This window comes from Loxodonta africana, chromosome 16, assembly GCF_030014295.1.
Source record: "Loxodonta africana isolate mLoxAfr1 chromosome 16, mLoxAfr1.hap2, whole genome shotgun sequence".
Lineage (NCBI taxonomy): Eukaryota > Metazoa > Chordata > Mammalia > Proboscidea > Elephantidae > Loxodonta > Loxodonta africana.
The window spans coordinates 37,981,846-38,008,576 of NC_087357.1; the positions used below are offsets into that span (position 1 = coordinate 37,981,846).

At 36.9% G+C, this 26,731-nt stretch overlaps 1 protein-coding gene across 1 annotated transcript in view; it reads right to left on the bottom strand.

The window, feature by feature from the left end:
- The window catches only part of CC2D2B (coiled-coil and C2 domain containing 2B), a 113,407-nt gene that overhangs the window by 64,667 nt on the left and 22,009 nt on the right, over positions 1-26,731 (bottom strand). Inside the window, 9 exon segments of the mRNA XM_023546893.2 lie at positions 2,204-2,301; positions 8,918-9,127; positions 17,553-17,681; positions 17,789-17,925; positions 18,223-18,418; positions 23,048-23,140; positions 23,904-23,969; positions 24,358-24,434; positions 25,839-25,899. Of these exon segments, the coding sequence (XP_023402661.1) occupies positions 2,204-2,301; positions 8,918-9,127; positions 17,553-17,681; positions 17,789-17,925; positions 18,223-18,418; positions 23,048-23,140; positions 23,904-23,969; positions 24,358-24,434; positions 25,839-25,899 (1,067 nt within the window).

Genomic DNA, 26,731 nt, shown 5'->3' on the forward strand with positions numbered 1-26,731 from the left:
TAAAGATTTACAGCCTTGGAAACCGTAGGGGCAGTTCAACTCAGTCCTACAGGGCTGCTATGATTTGGAATCGACCTGACAGCAGTGGGTTGGGTTAGAATCTAAAGGTTGGTGGTTCCAACCCACCCAGCAATATCATGGAGGAAAGGCCTAGTGATATGCTTCTGTTAAAATTACAGCCAAGAAAACCCTATGGAGCAGTTCTACTCTCTAACACTTGGGGTCATCATGAGTCAGAATTGACTCCACGGCAACGGGTTTGTTTTGTTTTATTATGTGGCAGGCGCTATTTTAGATGCTAGGAACTAACATGCCAGCAGGGAAAAACACTGAAGCATTAATTACGAATATGATGAGTGTTACAAAGAGGAAAATATGAAGCGTCATGTGAGTATATAAAAGCCTCCCTGAAGAAATGACACAAAATAAAATTTATGTGGTGACCAAGTGCTAGGCAGAAAATGGATGAACAAACATTCCAGAAACAAAACTCATTAAAACAAAGCTATAGAGATGTTAGAGGGCATAGCTCATTTAGGGAATTGGATTATAAAATTCAAAAACAGAGACCCCTGATATGAGACTGGAGACGTAAGCAGGAATCAGATTATGCACAGCCTTATAAATCATGCTACAGGTATTGAACTTGAAGATAACAGGGAGCCACTGAAGAATTTTTATTTTAGAAAACTCACTCTGGTTTCAGTGTGGAACATGGTTTAAAGACAGGCATTTTAGGAGACTAATTGAGTAGTCAGGCTAAGAGATAAGCACTTGAAATAGTTTTACAGTGGGAATGGAGGGGAGGGCAAGGATGGGAGAAAACTTAAAAATAATAATAGTAATAATAAAAGGCTTTGATTACTGCCTGGATGTGAAGGATGAGAGGAGATGGAAAGAGAAGGATCGCAAATGACTCGCTGATTTCTTTCCTGGTGACTAGGTGATTGTGGCTATCAGGCACCTAGTAGACAGTCATTAAAGGCTGGTTAAATGCAAATGTGTTATTGGTTAATTGTACTTTACCTGCTCATCTTTTTTAATAGAAACACTGTTTTTCAAATGTCCACGAACTACCCTTTGCAGCATTTCAACACCACCTCCAAGGTTTTTCTGAATGGAAATCTATTTTTTTTTTTTTGCTTTAGTAAAAGCGATTGCCTCTTTGGTGATACCCTCCTCCCCTCCTCCAACACACGTACACACATAACTGGACCTTCATCCTTACCACTGGACCCCATCTCTCTTTTTCCTACATCAAAGTTTACTTGTTCTGTGTTCATTATGCCAAATGTCTGTTCTTTGCCTTCAATTTTAGCCAATCTTATAAATAACATTAGTTTATTGTTTGGTAAATGCTGATAGCTTCTATTCATTCATTCAAATAATATTTATTCATTATTCACTATGTGCCAGGCCTTATGTAACACATGCTATGTCAACCTTCTCAAATAACACATGTGCATTTAACTAGGTTATTCTAGGGAACCAATAATTTAAATAAACTGTTGGCTCTAGTGGTGATAGTCGGTAAAAACAGGTTGGATTAATGCATAGAGAGTCAGGGAATTTCTATACCTATCAAATCACTCTCATAAATAGATTACTAACTCTTTGTGCACAGTAGAACTTTCTACCCAATAAGTACTTCCCAGTGAACTTTCCTGTTTTTGGAGATTCCTTGGCACATGATTATGTTTTGACCTGGAATTATTTTTCCAGTAATTTCATGCTTTTCTAACTTCTCTTCCCAATAGTCTATAAGCCAATGGCTTCCAATTTGAGGATCATGGTTTTCACAAACGTGCTTAAGTCCATATGCTCATTAAGTGTTCAGACTGAATTAATAATATACCTTGTATATATGTGTATGTATATGTGTATACTAATTCTCAAATATATATAAACTCTCAAGGATAAAACAAATCAATTTAAAACTATTAGTGACTTCATAGCAGTTTTTCATCAACACATTTTTTTAATCAATGGATATTAAAACTATTTTCATGTGTACTTCTGTAAAATATTTTTATACAAAATGGGTCTTAAATATTTTGAAAGGTTTGAATCATTTCTGTAATCACTTAATGAGTAGGGATCTTATCCTTTTCTTATTTTATATCTTCCATAGCAAGTGTATTACTCTGTCTAAAGAAGTTATTTAATAAATTGTTAATGAATACACAAATGTCCCAAAACCTACCTTATCTGCCAATAATAATCTTGTAAAGATTTTCTGGTCAGCTGATTTATACCTGAATGTTCATTTGCTAGTTTGGTAGCATCTGTCAGTGCTTTCAGCTATAACAAAGAAAAGAGCTCTTTTGATCCATTTCATCCACCTATTTTATCACTCCAATTCACCCATAGGTATAGGCGTATACAGTAGAAGCACAAGTGTATAACTTTTTTGTGTGTATTGCTGCCTTGTCTTCCAAAATATATTTCCTATAAGCACCTTGGGGTAGAACTGAGAAAAGCCATCAATATCTGTTTAAGCAATAAACATCATACCTTGAAAATACTAGGCTATCTATTCATCAATTGATAAAAAGAAATGCCAATAGATCAAGGCGGCAGATTGAGCACAGGCATCTATCTTATCTTCCACTCAATATCCCATAGCTATCCATCTGTTTTAATCCATATTCATAGCCATCATCACATCTATACACCCTATCTACACGTAAGTTGTTATTGTCAGTTGCTGTCAAGTTGATTCCAACTCATGGAGACCCCTTGTGTGTGCAGAGTAGAACTGCTCCATAAGATTTTCAAAGCTATGACCTTTCAGAAACAGACTTCCAAACCTGTCTTCTGAGGCATCTCTGGTTGGGTTTGAAACTGTCAACCTTTCAGCTAGTAGCGGAGTGCTTAACCGTTTGTGCCACCCAGGGACTCCTTTCTATACCTATATCTGCATCTATATCTCTCCATAAAAGAATAAACACATAACAACTTAGGACAACAAGAAAAAAATAAAATCAAGAGAATAAAGTATACCAAAGAAGGTCTAAAACAGAGTAATGTCTGTAGAGGAGTAAAACTGGAGGAAACCATACCCTAAAACATGTGCAGGAGAAATCTGTTGTACAGGTAGGAGCAGCTTGTGGTAACTCCAAATCTAGAGTGGATGGACATAAACTTTTAGTGGAAGACATAAGAAAAAATGGGAAGACATACTACATTCCTGGATTAGGAAACAGATTTTATAAAGATTAAAAAAAAAAATCTTTCAAATTAACGTAAAATTAATGCAATCACAATCAAAATGATGATAGGATTTTTAAAACATAAATTGACAAGCTAATTCTAAGGTTCATATGGAAGATCAAAAATCTCTGTTGTTGTTGTTAGGTGCTGTCCGGTCAATTCCAACTCATAACGACCCTATGCATAACAGAACAAAACACTGCTTAGCCCTGTGCCATCCTCACAATTGTTGCTATGCTTGAGCCCATTGTTGCAGCCGCTGTGTCAATCCATCTGGTTGAGGGCCTTCCTATTTTTCACTGACCCTCCACTTTACCAAGCATGATGTCCTTCTCCAGGGACTGATCCCTCCTGATAATATGTCCAAAGTATGTGAAAGTAGACTCATTATCCTTGTTTCTAAGGAACATTCTGGTTGTACTTTTTCCAAGACAGATTTGTTCTTTTGGCAGTCCATGGTATATTCAATATTCCTTGCCAACACCACCAGTCAAAGGTGTCAATTCTTCTTCAGTCTTCCTTATTCATTGTCCAGCTTTCGCATGCATATGAGGTGATTGAAAACACCAGGGCTTGGGTCAGGCTCACCTTAGTCCTCAGGGTGACATCTTTGCTTTTTAACACTTTAACGAGGTCTTTTGCAGCAGATTTGCCCAATGCAATACAACTTTTGATTTCTTGACTGCTGCTTCTATGGCTGTTGACTGTGGATCCAAGTAAAATGAAATCCTTGACAACCTCAATCTTTTTTCCATTTATCATGATGTTGCTTATTGATCCAGTTGTGAGGATTTTGTTTTCTTTATGTTGAGGTGTAATCCATACTGAAGGCTGTGGTCTTTGATCTTCATCAGTAAGTGCTTCAAGTCGTCTTCGCTTTCAGCAAGCAAGGTTATGTCATCTGCATAACAAAGGCTGTTAATAAGTCTTCCTTCAATCCTGATGCCTCGGTCTTCTCCATATAGTCCAGCTTCTCAGATTATTTGCTCAGCATACAGATTGAATAGGTACAGTGAAAGGATACAACCCTGATGCATACATTTCCTGACTTTAAACCATACAGTATCCCCTTGTTCTGTTCGAATGACTGTCTCTTGATCCATGTACTGATTCCTCATGAGCACAATTAAGTGTTCCAGAATTCCCATTATCCTCAATGTTATCCATAATTTGTTATGGTCCACACAGTCAAATGCCTTAGCATAGTCAACAAAACACAGGTAAACATCTTTCTGGTATTGTCTGCTTTCAGCCAGGATCCATCTGACATCAGCAATGATATCCTTAGTACCATGTCCTCTTCTAAATTCAGCTTGAATTTCTGGCAGGTCCCTGTCGATATACAGCTGCAGCCACTTTTGAATGATCTTCAGCAAAATTTTGCTTGCATGTGATATTAATGATATTGTTTGATAATTTCTGCATTTGATTGGGTCATCTTTCTTGGGAATAGGCATAAATATGGATCTCTTCCAGTCGGCTGGCCAGGTACCTGTCTTCCAAATTTCTTGGCATAGACAAGTGAGCACTTCCAGCGCTGCATCACTTGGTATTCTGTCAATTTCTGGAGCCTTGTTTTTTGCCAATGCCTTCAGTGTAGCTTGGACTTCTTCCTTCAGTACCATTGGTTCCTGATCATATGTTACCTCCTGAAATGGTTGAAAGTCAACCAATTCTTTTTGATATAGTGACTGTGTGTATTCCTTCCATTTTCTTTTGATGCTTTCTGTGTCATTTAATATTTTCCCCATAGAATCCTTCAGTACTGCAACTCAAGGCTTGAATTTTTTCTTCAGTTCTTTCAGCTTGAGAAACGCTAAGTGTGTTCTTCCCTTTTGGTTTTCTATCTCCAGGTCATTGCACATGTCATCATAATACTTTACTTTTGTCTTCTCAAGCTGCCCTGTGAAATCCTCCATTCAGCTGTTTTACTTCATCATTTTTCTCCATTTGCTTTAGCTACTCGACATTTAAGAGCAAGTTTCAGAGTCTGTGTATAGTCGTGATTTATGTTGTTGAAAAAAAGTATTTGCAATGAGGAAGTCATTCTTGCTTGCTGAAAGTGAAGAGGGCTTGAAGCACTTACTGATGAAGATCAAAGACTATAGCCTTCAATATGGATTACACCTCAACATAAAGAAAACAACAATCCTCACAAATGGATCAATAAGCAACAACGTGATAAACAGAGAAATGATTGAAGTTGTCAAGGATTTCACTTTATTTGAATCCACAATCAACACCCATGGAAGCAACAGTCAAGACATCAAAAGACACACTGCATTGGGCATATCTGCTGCAAAAGATCTCTTTAAAGCGTTAAAAAGCAAAGATGTCACTTTGAAGACTAAAGTGCGCCTGCTCAAGCCATGGCGTTTTCAATTGCCTCATACACGTGTGAAAGCTCCATAATGAATAAGGAAGACCAAAGAAGAATCAATGCCTTTTGAATTACGGTATTGGCAAAAAATATTGAATATACCATGGACTGCCAAAAGAATGAACAAATCTGTCTTGGAAGAAGTACAACCAGAATGCTCCTTAGAAGCAAGACTGGAGAGGCTTTGTTCCCATATACTTTGGATGTGTTATCCGGAGGGATCATTCCCTGGAGAAGGACATCATTCCTGGTAAAGTAGAGGGTCAGTGAAAAATAGGAAGACCCTCAATGAGATGGGTTGACACAGTGGCTGCAACAATGGGCTGAAGCATAACAAAGGTTGTAAGAGTGGCACTGGACCAGGCAGTGTTTCTTTCTGTTGTGTACAGCGTCACTATGAATCGGAACCAACTCAACAGCACCTGACAACAACAACACAGCTATATTATGGATCTAGATATAGTGATATGCAAAGGCTGGAAGATACAGTATTAATTTGAAAAACATTGCCAAATAATATATATGGTAAAATCCATTTTATGTTAAAAGAATCATAATATACCTATCTATTTTTTTTTTTTTTTTATAGAACTACATGGAAAAAAGAACTTTAAGGTTGTACTCCAAACCATAAGGTAAAAAACGATGTGGGGCTTTCACATTTTGATACTTCTATATTAAATGCTTTCCAACGAGCATGTATTCATGTATTAATTTTATAACTTTTTTTTTTTTAAAAGCTATAGGGACACAACTACCACAGCCTCCATGAGACTGAGTCCAGCACAGCTAGATGATGACAGCTACCACCACCGACTGCTCCTACAGGGATCACAACGGAGGGTCCCAGACAGAGCTGGAGACAAATGTAGAACAAAATTCTAACTCACACACACTCAAAAGAAAAACAGACTTACTGGCCTCACAGAGACTGGAGAAACCATAACAGTGTAGCCCCTGGACACCCTTATAGCTCGGTAATGAACTCACTCCTGAGATTCACCCTTCAGCCAAAGATTAGACATACCCATACAACAAAATGAGACTAAAGGGGCACACCAGCCCAGGGACAAGGATAGAGGCAGGAGGGGACAGGAAAGCTGGTAACACGGAATCCAAGGTCAAGAAGGGGAAACTGTTGACATGCTGTGGGGTTGGCAACCAATGTCATAAAACAATATGTGTATTAATTGTTTAATGAGAAACTGTTCTATAAACCTTCATCTAAAGTACCAAAAAATACAAATAAAAAAAAGTCCTAACAAAAAGATGCTAGAAGGAAAAATGACAGAATTCTGCATAGCAGATCATCCTATTTTCTCATATTATCTGCAATATTCCTCCTTGTTCTTTGAAAAGAAGCATATTCCAGTTTAAGAATTCCTGAATGCCAGTGAGTCTTTTACCACTCTGAAACTGGCTTGGACAGACTGAGAACAAGCAGAGGCACACATTTCACACCAAGGGATTAAAAGGATACACAGATTATCTCTTTCAACAAACCAAATTTTGGTAAAAGGCCAATGGACACATTCTGCAACATCTGGCTTTTTTTTTTCTCCCCACCTCTGTTCTTCTCTTTTAGAAGACAGGGACACGCACATGGTTTAGCAAATTTCTCTTTTAACAGTTTATCGGGAGGAAATGTTTATATTCACATAAAAAAAGTAAAACTCAATTAAAATTATTTTTGGCTCCTAAGAATCAATAGTAACAATACTGAAGCATTTTGTAAATACTGATCCCAAAATGTTTTTATTTTATGCAGAGAGTTATCCTACATGAAAAACAAACCTAGAGTTCATGTACATTAACAGTACTCTAATGAAATAAAATTGATAATGTTAGATCAGACTTTAAAGTTATACAGTATTGTTGGAAAGTTATCTATAAAGTATATGTATCTGTAAATAAAATAACTATCTAATGATCTGAATCATAATTTCAGAGTTGGCTCCCTCATTAAAGGAAAACAGTGGCCATAATTGCACTAAAGTAATAGAATTTTCAATATTTTAGGAAATATTCTGACTTTATTAATGCATGATCTTTATCTATTCACTTCTTCCACACAACTCCTACATGAAAATTCAATCAAATGGATTAAGTCCTATGGTTTTTGCACTTGTATCGTAAAAAGCAGATATAGTAAGGTCAGTTAATCTATTATTGGAATGTCCATTAGGCTTGAATGTTTAATTAAATACCTCACTAGGTATTTAATTTAAAATGTACTCATTAGCTAAATGAGACCCATCGAAATATCTTTTCAGAGAGAGTACTAGTTAACAAAATGCTCATTCATCAGAAACACAGCTGAGCTTAAATAAGGGGCATAAATGCATAAAAAAATAACCAGTAGGTACTCCGATTCCTCTTCTGACTTTACCTATCCCTTATGATGTCATAAGATGACTATGGTGAGCCCTCTCTATCTGCCAGTTTTGCATCCACGGATTCTACCAACCACGGTTTGAAAATATTGGGGGCGGGATAGGGAGGGAAAGTTCTAGAATACAAAACTTGAATTTGCCTGGTGCTGAACACTATGCTGAATCCACATGAATGAAGTGATGTGTAGGCATACCCTGATGTAGCCTCCCACCACCATTTCACAGATCCTCAGTCTCTCTTCAGCACTCACTGGGCATTGTTCACTTCATGTCATTATTCCCTAAACAATACTGTACTATATAAAAAAAAAATTTTTTTTGTACTATATAGCAACTATTTATATAGCATTTACATTTTATTAGGCAATATTAGTAATCTAGAGATGATTTAAAGTATACAGGAGGATGTGCGTAGGTTATGTACAAATACTATGCCATATTATATAAGGGACTTCAGCATCTTTGGATCTTGGTATCTGCAGGGGGTTCTGGAATCAATCCCCCATGGATACTGAGGGATAACTTTTATTTGCATTAGTCAACCACAGACCAAGTCTTTTCACATTTGAGATTCAAGATCTCTAATTTTTTTTCAAAATATTTCATTGCAAGACTTGAAACAGCCACGTGGCTCTTTAGATTAGTAATGATTTTAAATATTTTTCTTGAGTCATAGAACCAAGAATAACACTGATTAGCAAACCATTTATAAATGCTAAATATCCTGCAGGGCATATTTGAGGCTGCCTCCTCAGTCAGTCAACTTCTACAATTTCTTTTCAGAAAAACTGAAATTGAACCATTGTTCTATTTGGTTACTTAATGCGCTAACGGAAAATGGTCTACAAGAACTGGCTTTGTACTAACAATTTTGTTTTCTCTTTTAATATTAAATATTCAGCTCTATAAACATAATGAGAGCCCTTCTTACCTTCTCATAAAGTAGGTGAGGTAAATTCTGTTGCTGCCTGTTCTGAAAACACTCATAAAGTTGGAGCAGCCTAGCACATAATACTTGTTCTTGATTGAAGAGTGGATGATGGCTGAACTGCAAACCCACAATGTTGAGATCTAACTGGTACATTTCCCTTTGACCTTCCATTTTGTTCCTAATAGAGCTTTCTAGGTCATATTTTACTGCCTTTTAAAGAAAAAATGTGCACAATGTTAAATTGATTCCATTTCTTTTGAAATTACAAATAACTTTCCCTTATGAAAGTAACGTGTCCATTGCAGGAAAACTAACACTACACAAATACAACACAGTTCTGTGAAAAAAGTTATCTGAACCAAGCTTTTTCCTAAAATTCCAGAAAACTAGTTACATATAAAAATGAACAGTAAAAGAATAGTCAAGATCAAATCCCATACAAAGTTACTATAAGAAAAAAAATGAATAGCAAAATAATATTTCGATAATCAAAGCATTCCAGAAAGACATTCAAAAACAAACAAAAGTAGAAATGTAGTTTTCAAAACTAGCTAAAAGACATTAAGTATGTAAGACATGAAGGAATGTAAATCAGAATTAGAAAAACTCAGAAATGAGGTGACAGAATTGAACAGAAAGGATTAAATATATACATATAATTTAGAAATTAAGACTAAATTGGAAGGAACACAAAAACAAATAAATACCATAAAATCCCCTTTTTAAGGTGAGAAGGGGGAAAATTTTAAATAAAAAAGAAATGAAACCTAAACAAAGCAGAGGAAGGAAATAGAAATAACAGCATAAATGAGTGAAAGAGAAACAAATGGACAATAATAATAAAAAGCCCAAAGTTCAGCTATCTGTATGTAAAAATGACTAAGTAAATACATTTCTGGAACCCCTCTAAGAGCCTTGGAAGGGACCTGTGCAAGTTGTTGTTGTTGTTAGGTGCAGCCAGTTGGTTCTGAATCACAGAGACTCTATGCACAACAGAACGAAACACTGCCCAGGGCCTGCGCCATCCTCACAATCATTGTTACACTTGAGCCCATTGTTGCAGCTGCTGTGCCAATCCATCTCGTTGAGGGTCTTCCTCTTTTTCACTGACCCTCTACTTTACCAAGCATGATGTCCTTCTCCAGGGACTGATCCCTCCTGATAACATGTCGAAGGTATGTGAGACATAGTCTCACCATCCTTGCTTCCAAGAAGCATTCTGGTTGTACTTCTTCCAAGACAGATTTGCTCATTCCTTTGGCAGTCCATGGTATATTCAACATTCTTCACCAACACCACAATTCTAAGGCGTCATTTCTTCTTCCTTCTTCCTTATTCAGTCGAGCATTCACAGGCATATGACGTGATTGAAAACACCATGGGCTTGGGTCAGGCCCACCTTAGTCCTCAGGGTGACATCTTTGCATTTTAACACTTTAAAGAGATCTTTTGCAGCCAATCTGCCCAATGCAATGGGTCTTTTGATTTCTTGACTGCTGCTTCTGTAGGTGTTGATTGTGGATTCAAGTAAAACGAAATCCTTGGCAACCTCAATTTTTTCTCCATTTATCATGATGTTGCTTACTGGTCCAGTCATGTGGGTTTTGTTTTCTCTATGTTGAGGTAAAATCCCCACTGAAGGCTGTGGTTTTTGCTCTTCTTCAGTACGTGCTTCAAGTCCTCTTCACTTTGAGCAAGCAAGGTTGTGTCATCTGTATGACACAGGTTGTTAAATGAGTCTTCCTTCAATCCTGATGCCCCATTCTTTGTCACATACTCCAACTTCTTGGATTATCTGCTCAGCATACAGATTAAATAGGTATGGTGAAAGGATACAACCCTGACGCACACCTTTCCTGGCTTTAAACCATGCAGTATTCCCTTGTTCTGTTTGAATGACTGCCTCTTGATCCATGTAGATTCCTCATGAGCACAATTAAGGGTTCCGGAATTCCCATTCCCCGAAGTGTTATCCATAATTTGTTATGATCCACACAGTTGAATGCCTTAGCATAGTCAATAAAACACAGGCAATCATCTTTCTGGCATTGTCTGCTTTCAGCCAGGATCCATCTGACATCAGCTATGATATCCTTTGTTCCATGTCCTCTTCTAAAAGAAAAAAAAAGTCCTCTTCTAATTTCTGGCAATTCCCTGTTGATATACTGCTGCAGCCACTTTTGAATTATAATCAGCAAAATTTTGCTTGCAAGTGATATTAATGATATTGTTTGATAATTTCCACATTTGGTTAGATCACCTTTCTTGGGAATAGGCATAAATATGGATCTTTTCCAGTCAGTTGGCCGGGTAGCTGTCTTCCAAATTTCTTGGCATAGACGAGTGAGAGCTTCCAGTGCTGTGCAAATTAGGGGCCCTTAAACTTAAACTTCATTAAAAAAAAAAAAAAAACTTCATTAGCTACACAGAAAAACTACCTCTGACTGATATAAAATGAGAATTTTCTTTTAGGCGTGCTGAATCTCTAAGACACTTCGGTGGAATTAACTACTTTTGTGTATGGCCTTTCTAGCCATGGTCTTGTTAACTCCCAAGGTACAATTGCCAAGATCAACAGCCCGAGGCTGATTCCTATGAGGTGAAGGTCAGAAATGCCTCCTCTCTCCATCATCTTTACCAATTCTGACACCAGTTGTCCCTCCCACAGCACTCTCTACTGGGTTTGATAATTCATTGCAATGACCGCACACAACTCACAGATGATACTCACAATTATGGGGTTTATTAGGGAAGTAAGAGGTACGATGCAGGCTCAGGAACACTCAGGATACAGTTCTTCCATCAGGATAGCTTCTTTCCAGCCATGCTGCAGACATGCCTCTCCCTGGTCCTAGGCCTCTCCCCAGAACCATTCAGCTTTCTCTCTCCATCCATAGGCAAGGAAGCCCACCAAGCAGTCTCCTGCTGCTGGGTCTCTAGCACCGGGTCTCTCCTGCCACCACTTCTCACCATCTTTAGGGTTACAGTTTGCTCTCTCTCTCTCCTGCTTCCAGAAGCTTCTCAGCACAGGGATCCTGGATCCAAAGGGTGCACCCTCTGCTCCTGGCTGCTCTTCCTTGGTGGTGGTAGGACCTTCCTCTTCACTCTGGAATTGGCTCTCTTTTAAGACAAAACTGACCAGCCTCCTTGGTAGGCCACAATTACCCTACCACACAGTCCTGCCTAATCATCTGAGTGGGAATTATAAGACCTTGGATGGAAAGGCCACACACAAATTAATTAATCCCGCCGCAGTGTCTTACTAGATAAAGCTAAAAGAAAACTCATTTTACATTAGTCAGAAGCAGTTTTTCTGTGTAGCTAACGAAATTTAAGTTTTAGGGCCCCCAACTTGCGCAGGTCCCTTCCAAGGCTCTGAGAGGGGCTCTAGCAATGTATTCACTTTGGGTTTTGTTTATTTATTTATTTTTTTTATTGTACATTTGTTTCTGTTTCATTAATTTATGCTCTTATTTCTATTTCCTTCCTCTGCTTTTATTTTTTTATTGTACATTTGTTTCTGTTTCATTAATTTATGCTCTTATTTCTATTTCCTTCCTGTGCTTTCTCTAGGTTTCATTTGCCATTTTAAAAAAATTTATTAAAATGAGTATTAAGGTGACTAATTTTCAACTTTTTTCTTCTCTAATATATTCACTTAAGGCCTATATATTTTCCTCTAATCACTGCATTAGCTGCATGCCACCAGTTTTAATATGTGATATCTTCATTATCCTTAAGTACTTTATAATTTTTTACTATGCTTTCCGGTTTTTGTTTTTTTTTTTGGCTTCATGAATAATTTAGAATATATTGAAAATTTCCAAACTGGTGTCTTCCAATTATTTCTACCACGGTCAGAAGACATAGTCTGAACGGCTTTAGTCCTTTAAAAATTTTGGGCCTTGTTTTATACCCCAGCATATGGTCAATTTGGTAAACGTTTCATATGTACTAGAAAAGAATGTATATTCTGTCATTGTTGGGGACAGCATTCTAGATATGTTAATTCATTTTATTGTGTTACTCATGTCTTCTATAGCCTTACTAGTTTTTTTTGCTTATTCCATGAGCTTTATGTATTTTTGAAGCTATATTATTATGTACATATGAATTTAGAACTGAGATATGTTCCTTTATTGTTATGAAATGTCCCTTTTTTAACCTCTATTAATTCTTTTTGGCTTAACATTTATTTTGTCTGATAGTGCTAAATCAGCTTTTTAAAATATTTGGCCACTACTGTACATGTTGAAATGATTGAATTGGTGTATAAACAATGCTATATATATATTCTCAACAATAACAAAATAAAATTAAAAAAATAAATTTGGTCAGTGTTTGCATCATTCCATCTACTTTTAAACTCTCTCTTTAAGTCAAGTCTCTAATTAGGTGAATATTGTGGGATTTTAAAAATTTACTCTGATAATCTTGATCTTTTAATTATAACATTTGGTTCCTTTATAGTTAATGTAAATGCTGGTATATTCGAATTTATATACTGCTTTATTTTTTTCTTTACTATTTGATCCACCTATATTATTTTTTTCCTCTTCTTTCTTGCCTTAAAATTTTATTTTTTCATTTAGCTTGTTAATTATATATTCTTTTGTTATTCTTTTACTGATTACAACATACAACCTTCACTCATTAAAATCTAATATAACTTATTACTTTGACCTCTTCCGTGGCAATGCCAAGAACTTAGAACACTTTAATTCCATTTGTCCTCTTGTCTTGTTTAATCATTACATATGTTAATATCAGAAAAAATTAGCACTGTTTTATATATTCATATTTTCATTGATATTTATACATTTTTATGTGCCCATATCTATGTATTGCTCTTTATTCCTTCCTAAATTTCCACGTTTCTTCCTAGGATTTTTTTTTTTTTTTTTACTTGAAGAACTCCTTTTAGTATCACTTTTAGTGCAAGACTACTAGTGACAAATTATCTCAGGTTAGGTTTATCTGAACATATTTTCATCACCTGCATCTTTGAAGGATATTTTTGCTAGGTTTAGAATTCTAGGTGAGCAGTCATTTTTCTTTAGCACTTTACAAATGACTTTCCACTGCCTTCTTAATTTCATTGTTTTTATAGGAAAGTCAGCTTAAAGTCTTATTATGGTTTTTCAGTTTTTCTCTTTGTCTCTGGTTTCCAGCAATTCTACCGTAATATGCCAAGATGTAACTTTTTTTATATTTATTATTCACTGGGTTATTGGAGCTTCCTGAATCTATGGCTTAATGTCTTCCATCAGTTTTGGAAAATTCTCAGCCTTATCAAATGTTCCTTCTACCCCATTCTCTCCTTTTGTTCTGGGACTTAAAATACCTATGTGTCCCTTGTGTCTCTTCTAATCTTGCTTTGTTTCTCATCCCTTTTTCTCACTGAGCTTTGGTCTGTACTATGTTTCTTGACCTGTCTTTCAGTTCACTTTTCTCATTTTCTGCTGGGTGTAATCTTCGGTTAAATTCAGCCAATGAATTCTTTTTCTTCACTTCCTTTTGATTTAAAGATTTCCCCCTTCTCACCTTAAAAACAGATTTTTATGGTATTTTTTTGTATTTCTTCCAATTTAGTCTTAATTTCTAAAATTAAATGATTGGGTGGGACTGTGTGATAGGGTAATTGTGGCCTACCAAGGGGATTGGTCAGTTTTACCTTAAAAGAGAGCCAATTCCAGAGTAGAGAGGAGGATTGTACCATGGCCAAGGAAGAATAGCCAAGATTAGAGAGCACATCCTTTGGATTCAGGATCCCTGTGCTGAGAAGCTCCTGGAAGCAGGAGAGAGAGAGAGAGAGCAAGATATAACCCTAAAGATGGTGAGAAGTGGTGGCAGGAGAGACTCAGCACCAGAGACACAGCAGCAGGAGGCTGTTTGGTGGGCTTCCCAGCCCACGGATGGAGAGAGAAAGCTCGGTGCCTCTGGGGAGAGGCCTAGAGCCAGGAAGAGGCGTGCCTGTGAGTACGGCTAGGAAGAGCCTATCCTGATGAAAGAACTGTATCCTGAGTGTTTCCGAGCCTGAATCCTAACTATTACTTCCCTAATAAACCCCATAATTGTGAGTATGGTCTGTGAGTTGTGTGTGGCCACTGCAATGAATTATTGAGCCCAGTACAGAGTGCTGTGAGAGGGATGGCTGGTGTCAGAATTGGTAAAGATGGTGGGGAGAGGAGGTGTGTTTGACCACCTCATAGGAATCAGCCTTGGGCTGTTGATCTTCGTTCTCCTTGTGAAGTTAGAGTAGGTCTGACACTGCCATCATGCTGTTTTTAATGGACACCCAGGTTGTGCTTTGTAGAAGCAATTCTATACATGCAACTAAGGATCAGGACAGAGAACGAGGAGAGATACATGTCTGGAAGTCACCAGAAGCACATGGTAGCTGCAGCAATGGAAGCTGTGGCTAACAGGTGAAAAGTGTGAGGAGAAAGGCAATAAAAAGTCCAGGAACCTAGTTATACAGTGACATTAAAGTTTCCAAGTTTCTTTTTTTTTTTTGGTGGTAGAATTCTGTTCATCAAATAATCAGAAATTCTGATAGACAATTGTACATGTCTTAATAAAAATGGGAAAATTAATTATAGCTTAAATGCATTTCATATGGGAAAGTAATTAAAGATTTTCTTTGTGGCAAAAGGTTTTGGTATATTTTTAGAAGGTCCTGGGAGAAATTTATAGGCGGTATAAAGATATTGACAGGAAACTGCAAAAAAATTCAAGCCAGATTCAGAAGAGGACGTGGAAGGATGGATAATCTTTGCTGATGTCAGATAGATCTTGGCTGAAAGCAGAGAATACCAGAAAGAAGTTTGCCTGTGTTTTCTTGGCTATGCAAAGGCATTTGACTGTGTGAATCATAACAAATTATGGATAAGATTGTGAAGAATTGGAATTCCAGAACTGTGCTCATGAGGAACCTGTACAAAGACCAAGAGGCACTCATTTGAACAGAACAAAGGGATACTGCCAAAAAAAAAAAAGACCTCTTTAAAGTTAAAAAGCAAAGATGTCACTCTGAGGACTTAACTGCACCTGACCCAAGCCATGATTTTTTCAATCATCTCATATGGATGTGAAAGCTGGACAATGAAGAAGAATTGATGTCTCTGAATTATGGTGCTGGCAAAGAATATTGAATACACTATGGACTGCCAGAAGAACAAACAAATCTGTCTTGGAGGAAGTAGGGTTAGAACGCTCCTTAGAAGCAAGGATGGCGAGACTTCACCTTACATATCTTGGACAAGTTATCAGGAGGAACCAGTCCCTGGGGAAGGGCATCATGCCTGATAAAGTAGAGGAAGACCCTCAATGAGATGAACTGACACAGTGGCTGCAATGATGGGCTCAAGCATAGCAACAATTGCGAGGATGGCGCAGGACCAGGCAACATTTGGTTCAGTTGTACATAACAGTCATTATGAGTTGGAATTGCCTCGATGGCACCTAACAACAACAACAACATAAAAATATGAAAAACATACTTTGACATAGGAAAGAATTTTTTTTTATTATTCCCTAGATTCTCTGAGAAAGAAATAGAAATCATAAGGAAGAAAAAGAGATCACATATCCTACAGAAAAAAGGTCCTCACATGTTAAAGAAATACAAAGAAAACTCCCAAAACTATAAATCTGTTTGTTGTAGGGAGAGACCTCATTTCCTCTGTAGGGTAGAAGATTCAGGGTCATAAAGGCCTAAGTGGCCTTGCTGTTAAAATGTTTCACCTACTGGTATATGCAAGAAACACAGAAAGTCAATTTAAAAAAATTGTTAATTACAGAAGGCATGTAATCACTAGAAGAGCAGAAGTAAATCATAAATTTAAAGTGGTAGAGGGAGTAAAGAATAAAGTCCTGTAAGTATCTTGGCAGTATGTCCACTTTTCACCTAGTTATAGCCATATTTACTTCATCTAGTTATAGCCATGTTTACTGCTTAAGGTGAAAAAAAAGTGAATGGGCAATTAAGTTTTGGCACACAGTTCTGATTAAAAAATTTTTTGAGCCAATTTTTTTTTAAATAACTCTCTCTGCCTAAATAGTTCTTTTTATTAAGTTAATGAACAACTACTTTGATATAGATATAATGTATATTCATTTTTGAAAATTAGAAAATATAGAAAAGTACAAAGAAAATTAAAATTATCCTGTGTCCCACTATCCAGAGATAATTACCAACTTTGATATATTTTCCAGTCTTTTTATCTATACACACATATACAATGTATGTGTTCATTCATTCATTCACATATATTTTTATAAACTTGAAATCATGATTATGTATAAAATTGTGCATTCTGTCTTTTTCATTTCACATTTTATTTTGAGCCTTTCCCCATAGTGTTAAGAATTCCTTGAAAACAATTTTAATGGCTGGCTATTACTGCCTCACAGAGTTTCCAAAGAGTGGCTGGTGGATTGAAACTGCTGACCTTTTGGCTAGCAACCGAGCTCTTAACCACTGCACCACCAGGGTTCCATTAAATATTTCATTATACTTCAGCCATTATATTACTAGACTTGATAATATCTTTAAAGGGTAAATTAATACCAGAAAACATATTAATGTTACAAGAATTCTAACCATTTTTACAAATAAACTGATGTTGGTTACCTTCCTGTATATGGTCTTTAGTGCTGGATTTAAAGATTCCTTTCTTATGTTCAGTCTGAAATTCCATGACTGTCTAATTGGTGAAGGTAATGACATTATTTCTCCACTTTCTTCAAACCAACACTTGCCCTGTCAAAAATACTTAAGAAATATAGTTACCATACTTAAGAAATATCTTACCATAAACAATGTCACATACTAACTTTGTGAGTATTCTTGTTATCTGGTGCACTTGCCTCTTCTAGTTTAAGCAGACGATTTTCCATTTTGTTGCAGGTCTTTATATATATTTTTGGTTTTCTCTGAACATAGAATCCTTCATCTTCTAAAATTCGTGGCATCTTGTCTTTTGGCAGTTTACACTGGTTGGCCACTTAATAACAAAATCTAGATATTACTTTAAGGTCCAAAATATTAAATGGGCATAGACCAAACAAGAAGTACAAATGAACTATCATGTACCTCTAAAGTCTAGCAGAAAGTCTAAATATATATATACAACGAATGAATTCTCTTAATTCCCTTAACTCAGAAAAAGCATGAAGAACAAATATAGAACTTTCTATAATTTTAGAACAGTTTCTTTTTTAATCTATCCAGCATATAAACTATTAATCTATAATATGATTAATTAATGACTTTGAATACTTTGTTTGAAAAAAAACATTACCTGGAGAACTACTTGGCATAAAAATGTTTGCCTGCTTTTTCGTGTGTTCTTGATCATCTTCATATTCAGCAGCTTTTATTTCAAGTAAGTCTGGATAAATGACTTCTTCCATGAAATTTTCATCTTGGCTCTCAGCAAAATTTTGTAAATTATTACCAGGTGAAATGTGTTTTTGGCAATTTTCATTTATCGATCTCTGTTACATGTCAAAAAGAAAAATAAGTCCACATGCTTGTCTCCAATGATTAATATGCAGATAAATAACATGCACCTTACGGTTAACTGTCTTCCTGATCCATGCCACCCAGATGAAGTTCTAGCTGAAACTGTATTAGAATTGAATTTCACTGAACACAGAGGAGTTCATTTAAGGCTTAATATTATATGATTTTGCTATAGCCCTCCTTTGCAATTCTCCAGTGAAAGACTGCTGAAATAGAACTATAATTAAAGCCCTTCCTCACCTATGAAAAATGTTTTGAGATATTTGACTATTACATTTCAATTACTGAAAATTTACAGTGTAATGGTAGAGTCCAGGGAGATCAGGCCGTGTGGTGTTAAACCCAGTGTTTTTTAACCATTCAGAATGCATCATTACCTAAAGTGATCTGGAGGAGTCATTATAAAATAGGAAAAAAAAAAAAAAAAAAACAACTAAGAACTAAACAGAAGTTTATGGCAGAGTGATTACAGTGAAATTTTGAACTATGATATACACAGGTTACAAAGGATCTGAATATATGTGTGGAAACATATACATCACTAAATATAAAAATGCATATTTTATATCACGATCAGAAATTTTATGAGTCTGTTCACAAAAATAAAATCATCAATTTATTCTGGATGACTTTACCTGCCTAATTTGAAATCTACATATATTAAAAGAAAGAGAGACAGAGAATTTGAGAGTCATGTAAATAAAAATCCTTCAGAAAAAAAAAATGCAGTTGGGGTGGGGTAGGTAAATAATAAAACAAAAAGAACTGACCACAGAGTTCTGTTGAATGGAGAACTTGACATGACCTTGATTAACTCTGACAAAATAATGTAGTTTACGGACCACCGAGGTTTATGTCAAATCATTATCCCATCATACTCTCCCTCCTATCCCTGTCATAAACTCAAGAAAATATTTATGTTCAGAAATCTTTGTGGCATCTTTTTCAGAATTTAAACAAGGTATGACACTGACGGAAACCCTGGTGGCGTAGTGGTTATGTGCTACCGCTACTAACCAAAAAGTTGGCAGTTCAAATCCACCAGATGCTCCTTGGAAACTCTGTGGAGCAGTTCTACTCTGTCCTGTAGGGTTGCCATGAGTCAGAATCGACTCGATGGCAATGGGTTTGGTGTTTTTTTTTGGTTTATGACACTGACAGCTAAGAGTAAGATTTGGGAGCTCCTTATCTAGAGGGTCCCTTTGAAGATTCTAATCGTAAATAAAAAGGAGCTCTTTTCTGCAGCTGGAGCTCCCATGGCCAAGCTTCCTTTGACAGAGCCCTTGGTATGGGCCAGGGCTTTCAACCTGCTTCCAGAGCGAAGGTCTGCCCTGATGGCTGAGTGTGCCTGGTTCTCATCTTGGACCCCAGGTTCTTATTTATGACCCTGTAGGTTTCTTTTATGAGTCCTATCTAATTTGCCTATATTTTTAGCCTGAGACAATCCGTGACCTTGACCAATATAAACACCACCTGCCCAAGTGTTCCTTAAAAAAAAAAAAAATTTTTTTTTTTTTTAGTTAGTCTAAATCCAGCTGGTATCCCAGATCGCCTTCTTGGTTGTCACTATGCAACTCATGGCAGAGCAGCATCTGTGCTGGCAGGTGTTGTATAACAGGGTGTCATGAGGTCAGAGGGCATTCATCTAACTTTCCAGACATAAACCTAGACCTGAGTATAGTGTGCTACAAAGAAATATTCCCACCATGTCACAGAAACGTGCCCTGTTAACTGTGGTGTGGCAAGCAGAAGTGTCTGAAAGTGACTTCTGACCTCACTTTGGGTTTCCCAGGCGAGATATTTGGAATCAGGATACCCCCTTCTTCCAGTACAAAGGAGCTACCCTCAAACTCAGCTTCCCACAAGACCAGTGGCTTTCTCCCTCTAATGGAGACTGTAGTTTCCTACGGGCCCCAAGGTCAACAGGTGCAGGGCAAACGGCTTTCCCAAACAACCTCTCTAAACAGCTGAAATCTAAACTCAGACTTCTTCATGCCCAAGTAGTCCATTTGCCTCCCCCATCCCTTGCTGACCCAACTACTCTCATGCTTTCCCTATGAGAAGGAAGAGCAGCCACAACCTCAGCACCTGGCCCTGGCGTACTCTGGTAGGTGAGAAGAGCAGAGACAGAGCCTTCTTGTGTTATCCAAACAAAATCTATTTCTTAACCCATTACCGTGGGTTACGCCAGAGGTTGGGTGACATGGCAGTTAAGAGCATAATCATTCAACATTTGTTTAAATACTTATTGTCTAATATGTTCCAAGGAGAAAATAAGCAAATAGACATACAAATACATGTTAAGTGGTAATACGTGTTACAAAGAAAAATAAAGCATGGTAAGGAGACAGAAATGCTGGGCTGGGTAAGGTGAGGGGTACTATTTTAGATAGGGTGGCTGGGCACAGTATGTTTAATGATGTGTCATTTGAACAGAGACCCAAAGGTAGTGAGGCAAAGAGCACGAGCATAGGGAAAGAGTTTTCTAGGCAGGGAAGCAGGCGTAAAGTCCTTGAGGCAGGAGCATGCTGAGAGGAAGAGAAAGGAGGCCAATGTGGCTGCAGCTAGGTGAGAGAGGGAAAAAGAAGAAATGAAATAAAGTCAGAGAGGTAACAAGGGGAATAGGTCATACAGGCCTTGGAGGTCCCTGTAAGGACTTTAGCTTTTTTTCTTGTTGTTAGTGTTGAAAATATACACAGCAAAACATACACCATTTCAACAGTTTCTACATGTACAATTCAGTGACACTGATTACATTCTTCAAGTTGTGCAACATTCTCACCCTCATTTTCTGAGTTGTTCTTCCCCCATTAATATAAACCCACTGCTCCCTAAGGCTCCTATCTAATCTTTCAAGTTGTTGTTGTCAATTTGATTCCATATAGATAGTTCTTAAAAAAGTATAATGCACATGGCAGGCATTTTTACAAGTTACGTTAAACTACTGTTTGGTTTTGAGAAGATTTCAGAGAATATTTTTGGTTTAAGGTTTAAAGATTATCTCAGGGCAATAGTTTCAGGGGTTCATGTAGCCTCCATGGCTCCAGAAAGTGTGCAGTCCAGGAGAATTTAAAATTTTGTTTCTGCATTTTCCCTCTTTTGATCAAAGATTCTTCTATAGAATCTTTGATCAAAATGTTCAGTAATGGTAGCCAGGCACCATCCAGTTCTGGTCTTCTGACAAAGGAGGCAGTTGTTCAGGGAGGCAATCATTTTGAGTGAGACAGGAAACCATTTTTGGAAACCATTAGAATTAAGCAAAAGAATGACCTGTGATAGACTTTAACAATATCACTGTTACTACTGTGTGGTGTGGAAAACTGACTATAGTGGGGTAACAGTGGATACAGTGGGAGGCTATGGCAATGATCCAGATGAGAGGTTATGGTGGCTTAGACTACAGTAATACCATTGAAGGTGGTAAAAAATGGATCAGATTCTGGGGCACTTTGAAGATACAGCCAACAGGATTTGTGATGAATTGGATATGTGGCATCAGAGAAAATAGGAGTCGATGATGACACCAAGGATTGGCTGAGCAATTGGAAAAACGGAGTTGCCACTTACCACTATGATTTGGTTTATGAAACCATGTGCATGCGTGTGTGTGTGTGTGTGTGTGTGTACAAGCATAAGCATAGAGAAAGGTATAAAAGAATGATAATGGTAGTTATCTTAGGGCAGTAGAATTTCAGGTGATTTTTATTTTCTTCCTCATGTTTTTTTGCATTACACTTGTATAACATGCACGCTTTATTTGTTTAAAATTTAAAAACAAAGTTCTTTTTATTGTGGAAAAAACAACAGTGTCAATAAGGGAATGAAAGGACTGGAGCAGAAATGCAAAGAAAGGGGAAGGAGGTTTCAGAAGATACTAGGTAGTGCAACTGGGAATAGGAGGAATGAGGGGGGCAGGATGGTCTCGGAAACTGTGGAGAGATTTGAAGGTGCAGAAGAGTTGCTGAAGGTAGAGGAACAGGAACAGATGGGGAGACTAGTGAGACTGACAAGCCAGGAGGAGATGGGGAAAGACTAGTGAGACTGTCCAGTACTGGAGGAAAGGGCAACCTGGGAGTAACGAGCAGATGAGGGGGCTGATTGAGGGGGTCTGGGAAGAACTGATAGAAATTAGAAAGTCTGGGGTTGGACTAGGAGGGATAAAGAATGGGTAATCTTTGGGGAGTGACAGAGATAATAGAGAACAATGTGGAGTACTCGCAGAGAAAGACAGGAACAACAAAAGAAAAAGGATACACAGGCTTTGGAGCCAACAGCCTATGTTCAATTCCCTGCTTCATCAATGCTTAACTCTCTATGCCTGAGTTTCTTCACATAGAAAATAGAGGTAATAATACCTGCCTCGTGGAGTTATTAGGAGGATTGAATGATTCAATCCCTATTAAAAGCTGTACACATTGGTGGGCATCCATAAGCACTCACTAAATGTTAGTTATTATTATTATTCATGAACAGCTTCTCAAATTCAAAGAGAAGAAAAAGGCCCAATAATGACAACTTCATTTCCCATCCAAGTATTTCATTCATTGCCCTTAAACTGTTATTTCTCCTGAGGGTGAGGATGTGAGAAGAACAAATCCAACCTGCTCCAAAGGCTGCTCCAAAGCTTGGCTGTCTGAGCTTTCTTCACCATTTAAAAGGAAAAACGAAAGACCTTCATCCACTGAGACTTCAGCCTGTCGATTGAACAGTGGTAAATCAGTATTATACTTTTCCTGTTTATAAATTAAAGAAATACTTTTCCATAATATAGTAAAATAACTCTGTTATCTATATTAATGAATAAAGAGCAGCAGGACAGACATTATCAAGTTACATTTAACTTTGAGTCTGTTTGGTTCATCAGTTATTTGTTATTGTTGTTGTTTGTTTGAATGCTCTGGCAACCGAAGTAAAAACCAGAATAAAGTAGAACCAAAATCTTCTCCCTCTCCCTGAGCTTGCTCCTCACTCTAGTCTGAGTATTAAGAGCGTTACCTCTCAGTTGGACTGAAATGTGAACTCGGGTCAAACTATTTCTCTCCCTGTTTTTTGATGCTCTCACATATGCATACATGTGCACACACACATATACATACACACACACACACACACAAGTACCACACTACTCCACCTCATAATTTTTTGTGGAGTTAGAGGTAATTTAGAGTCTTAAAAGTGGCATACTTTTAGCCATAAACCTGCTGATAAACAAGTTTTCATTTGTTAATACTGTAAAGTCTAAATCTTTAGAATATAAATCACTTTATCACTTCTTTTCACACACATATTAAACTGTTTTGAAGATGTGGGTAAGGAAACCACTCTACAATAAAAAATAGAATTCATAGTTACTTGGAGTCAAAAATACATGACTAGGAGCCAAAGATATAAAAATTTATCTTATATTTTGTTTGTATCTATAATTTAGCTGTCATGTTAACTTTAAAAGATATTTACCTTAGACCACTGATGTATCTTAGTATCAATGAGCAGCCCAGTTGAAGACTTTTCACCTTGATTAACCTGAAATACAACATAAATAAATGGTATGGAGAGTTTAATCTCCACAGAAATAACAAAATTGTTCTCATAAGTCTTCTCTCAAAAAATGGATAAAAATTAAGACTTCTGAACATTTTTATTTTAAGAAGTAAATATATATAATTATATACTTTTCAGAGGACATGCATAATTACTGTGACCAAGTCACTTAACTTTTCTTGGCTTTAAGTTTGGATCATAGGAAAGGAAAAAAAAAAAATGGGAAAGAACTTGAAGCTTTTTGGAATTAAGAAGCTATATTAAGACTGAATCTTGGCTCTTTTCTTTTTTAAACAAAGACATATTTATTATGCTACATATCTTATTTAAACAGTAAATTGAAAACAGGAAAGATAAAAGAAAGCATTACCTTAGCATTTTTCAGCTTTTCTCTTACTTTGCCTCTCAATGTTTCTATTATGTTCTGATTTTCTTCTGTAGCTAAAGCTATTGGGAAGTCAACATAATAGAGAGTCCACAACACTTTCTTATAATTAAAAAGCAACAGCAGCAAACAGGCTTATTAAATATGTAAATTGTATGTATTTCTAAACATTGTGACAATTACAAAGATTGTGTCATTGCCCCATGACAGTTTAGAACCTATGACCAGTGGGTGCCCCTTCCCTCCTTCTTCATCTGGAGTAAAGGCTTTCATGCTTGGCCAGACTTGAATTGTGTTTCTTTTTGTAACTTTTCCCCTACTCTCTGTCACCTTTTTTTTAGCTATTGGCCAGAGTCCTCCTTTGTAGTCAGCTAAAAAAAAAAAAGCTCATTTAAGCAAACTTTTATTCATTTTAGGAAAAAAATTCACGAGAACAGTCATATACAGACTGCTCTGTGGAATATACAAATATCAAAATCAGGTTACTTTAACTTTGATTAAATTGCAGAGAGAAGTATCTGAAAGGAAGACATGTAAGTCTCTAGGTACCCGTTTTAATTACTTAGGCCAGTTCTGTAAAATCAGTCTAATATCACCCACCCCTATTCTTTTCAGCTCTTAGGGCAAATCAAAAAGTCTTGTAGGGTATGAAGAAGGATCTGGCTGTTGTGTACACTCCAAGCCATGAGGTACAGCAGTAAATGGAAGACCTATAGGTCATTTTGTTTAGTGGTTAAGTACCTGGCTGCGAACCAGAAGGTCGGTGGTTTGAATTCATCAGCTGCTCTGTAGGAGAAAAATGCGGCAGTCTACTTCCATAAAGATCTGCAGCCTTGGAAACCCTATGGGGTAGTTCTACTCTGTCCTATAGGTTGCTAGGAGTTGAAATCAACTCGACGGCAACAGGTTTGTGTTTTTTGGTTGAGTACTTAACAGCTGCATTGGGGATGATGAAAATAAGAAGTAAGTCTAAAGCTAACTCACTATAGATTATGGGAGCCTTCATTCTTAATGCATTCCTGGATAAAATTTAAAATTACTAGTTGGTTTGTTTGCTACTCTATTCCCAGAACTTAGAATGGCACGTGACACATAGTACATGCTCAGTAAATATTTGCCAGATGAATCAATCAGGGTCCAACAGTTATTTACGTATTTTTACCCCAGAGATTTGAAGCGTCCTGAAGCCGGTTCTCTATCTTTACATCTTTACGGTCTAACAGTCTCAAGCACCAGGGGATTCTCCATATTTGCAGAGAAAGGGACTGGAACTTAGCTTTACTAGATGCATCGATTTTACTGTGTGTTTCCTCCTGCTCATCTTATATTATTTCAGAAGTTTAGTGTCTACTCCAACTCATCTCTTAAGAAACTTCTACTCCCAGCTGAAATTCTGGCATAGGATTAGACATTTACAACTTTTAAAACAAAAACCAAGGATATGAGAATTTGTGGTTATTGACAACCTTTCTGCAGATGCTCATCTATAACTTCTTCGACTGCAACGTTATCTGTCTCTTCTGACATCTGCAAAAAGAGAGGGGGAGTTAGTTTGTATCTCTTTGTTTTGGCATTAAACTTCTTCATATGTTTACCAGCCCTTGGAATGTTATCTTTTTAAAAATGCCAATTCATGTCCTTTGCCTGTTTTCTTCAATTTCACCTTTTTATCAGTTTGTAAGAGCTCTTTATACATAGTGGATTTTTTTAAATTAAGAAACTGCTCTCTTTAATATAAAAAAAGGACTTTTAATGATAAAATTCAATGATTAGTTCTCAGTCTTCATACATTGCCTACTTCATATATATATATCTTTTAGGAAGGTCAAATGACATCAGACACATGAAAATACTTTGAAAATTCAACTCTATGCCAGTGTTAACTATTATTTGACTGATTATAGCATCTGACAACGTTGGGCACCTTACTTTCTAAAAACTTCCTATGCCCTTGCATGTCTTTTACCTCTCTGGCCACTTATTTCCTGAATCCTTTAGTGGTCACACTTCTTCTCACAGCCCCAAAATGGGCATATTCCAAGGCTTTAGAAAGCACGTATATTTCCATGGCTTCCCAAATCTGTCTCCAGCCTTGATAACTCTTCCTGAGCATCAGAACTACATTTCTAGCTGTCTGCTAATATTTTCAATTGGGTGTCCTACCATCATCAAAATCTCAATATGTTGAAATAAGCATTTTTAGTTATTTTATAGTTTTTTTAAACCTCAATATATCTAAAAGTAAACTATTTTAGCAATGTTAAATCCCTTCTTAGAGCAATATGCATTATGAGTGTGTTTTTCATTTTAAGTTTAAGAAGTAGAATACCAAAAGCCTCCTGAAATAATAACTGTATAT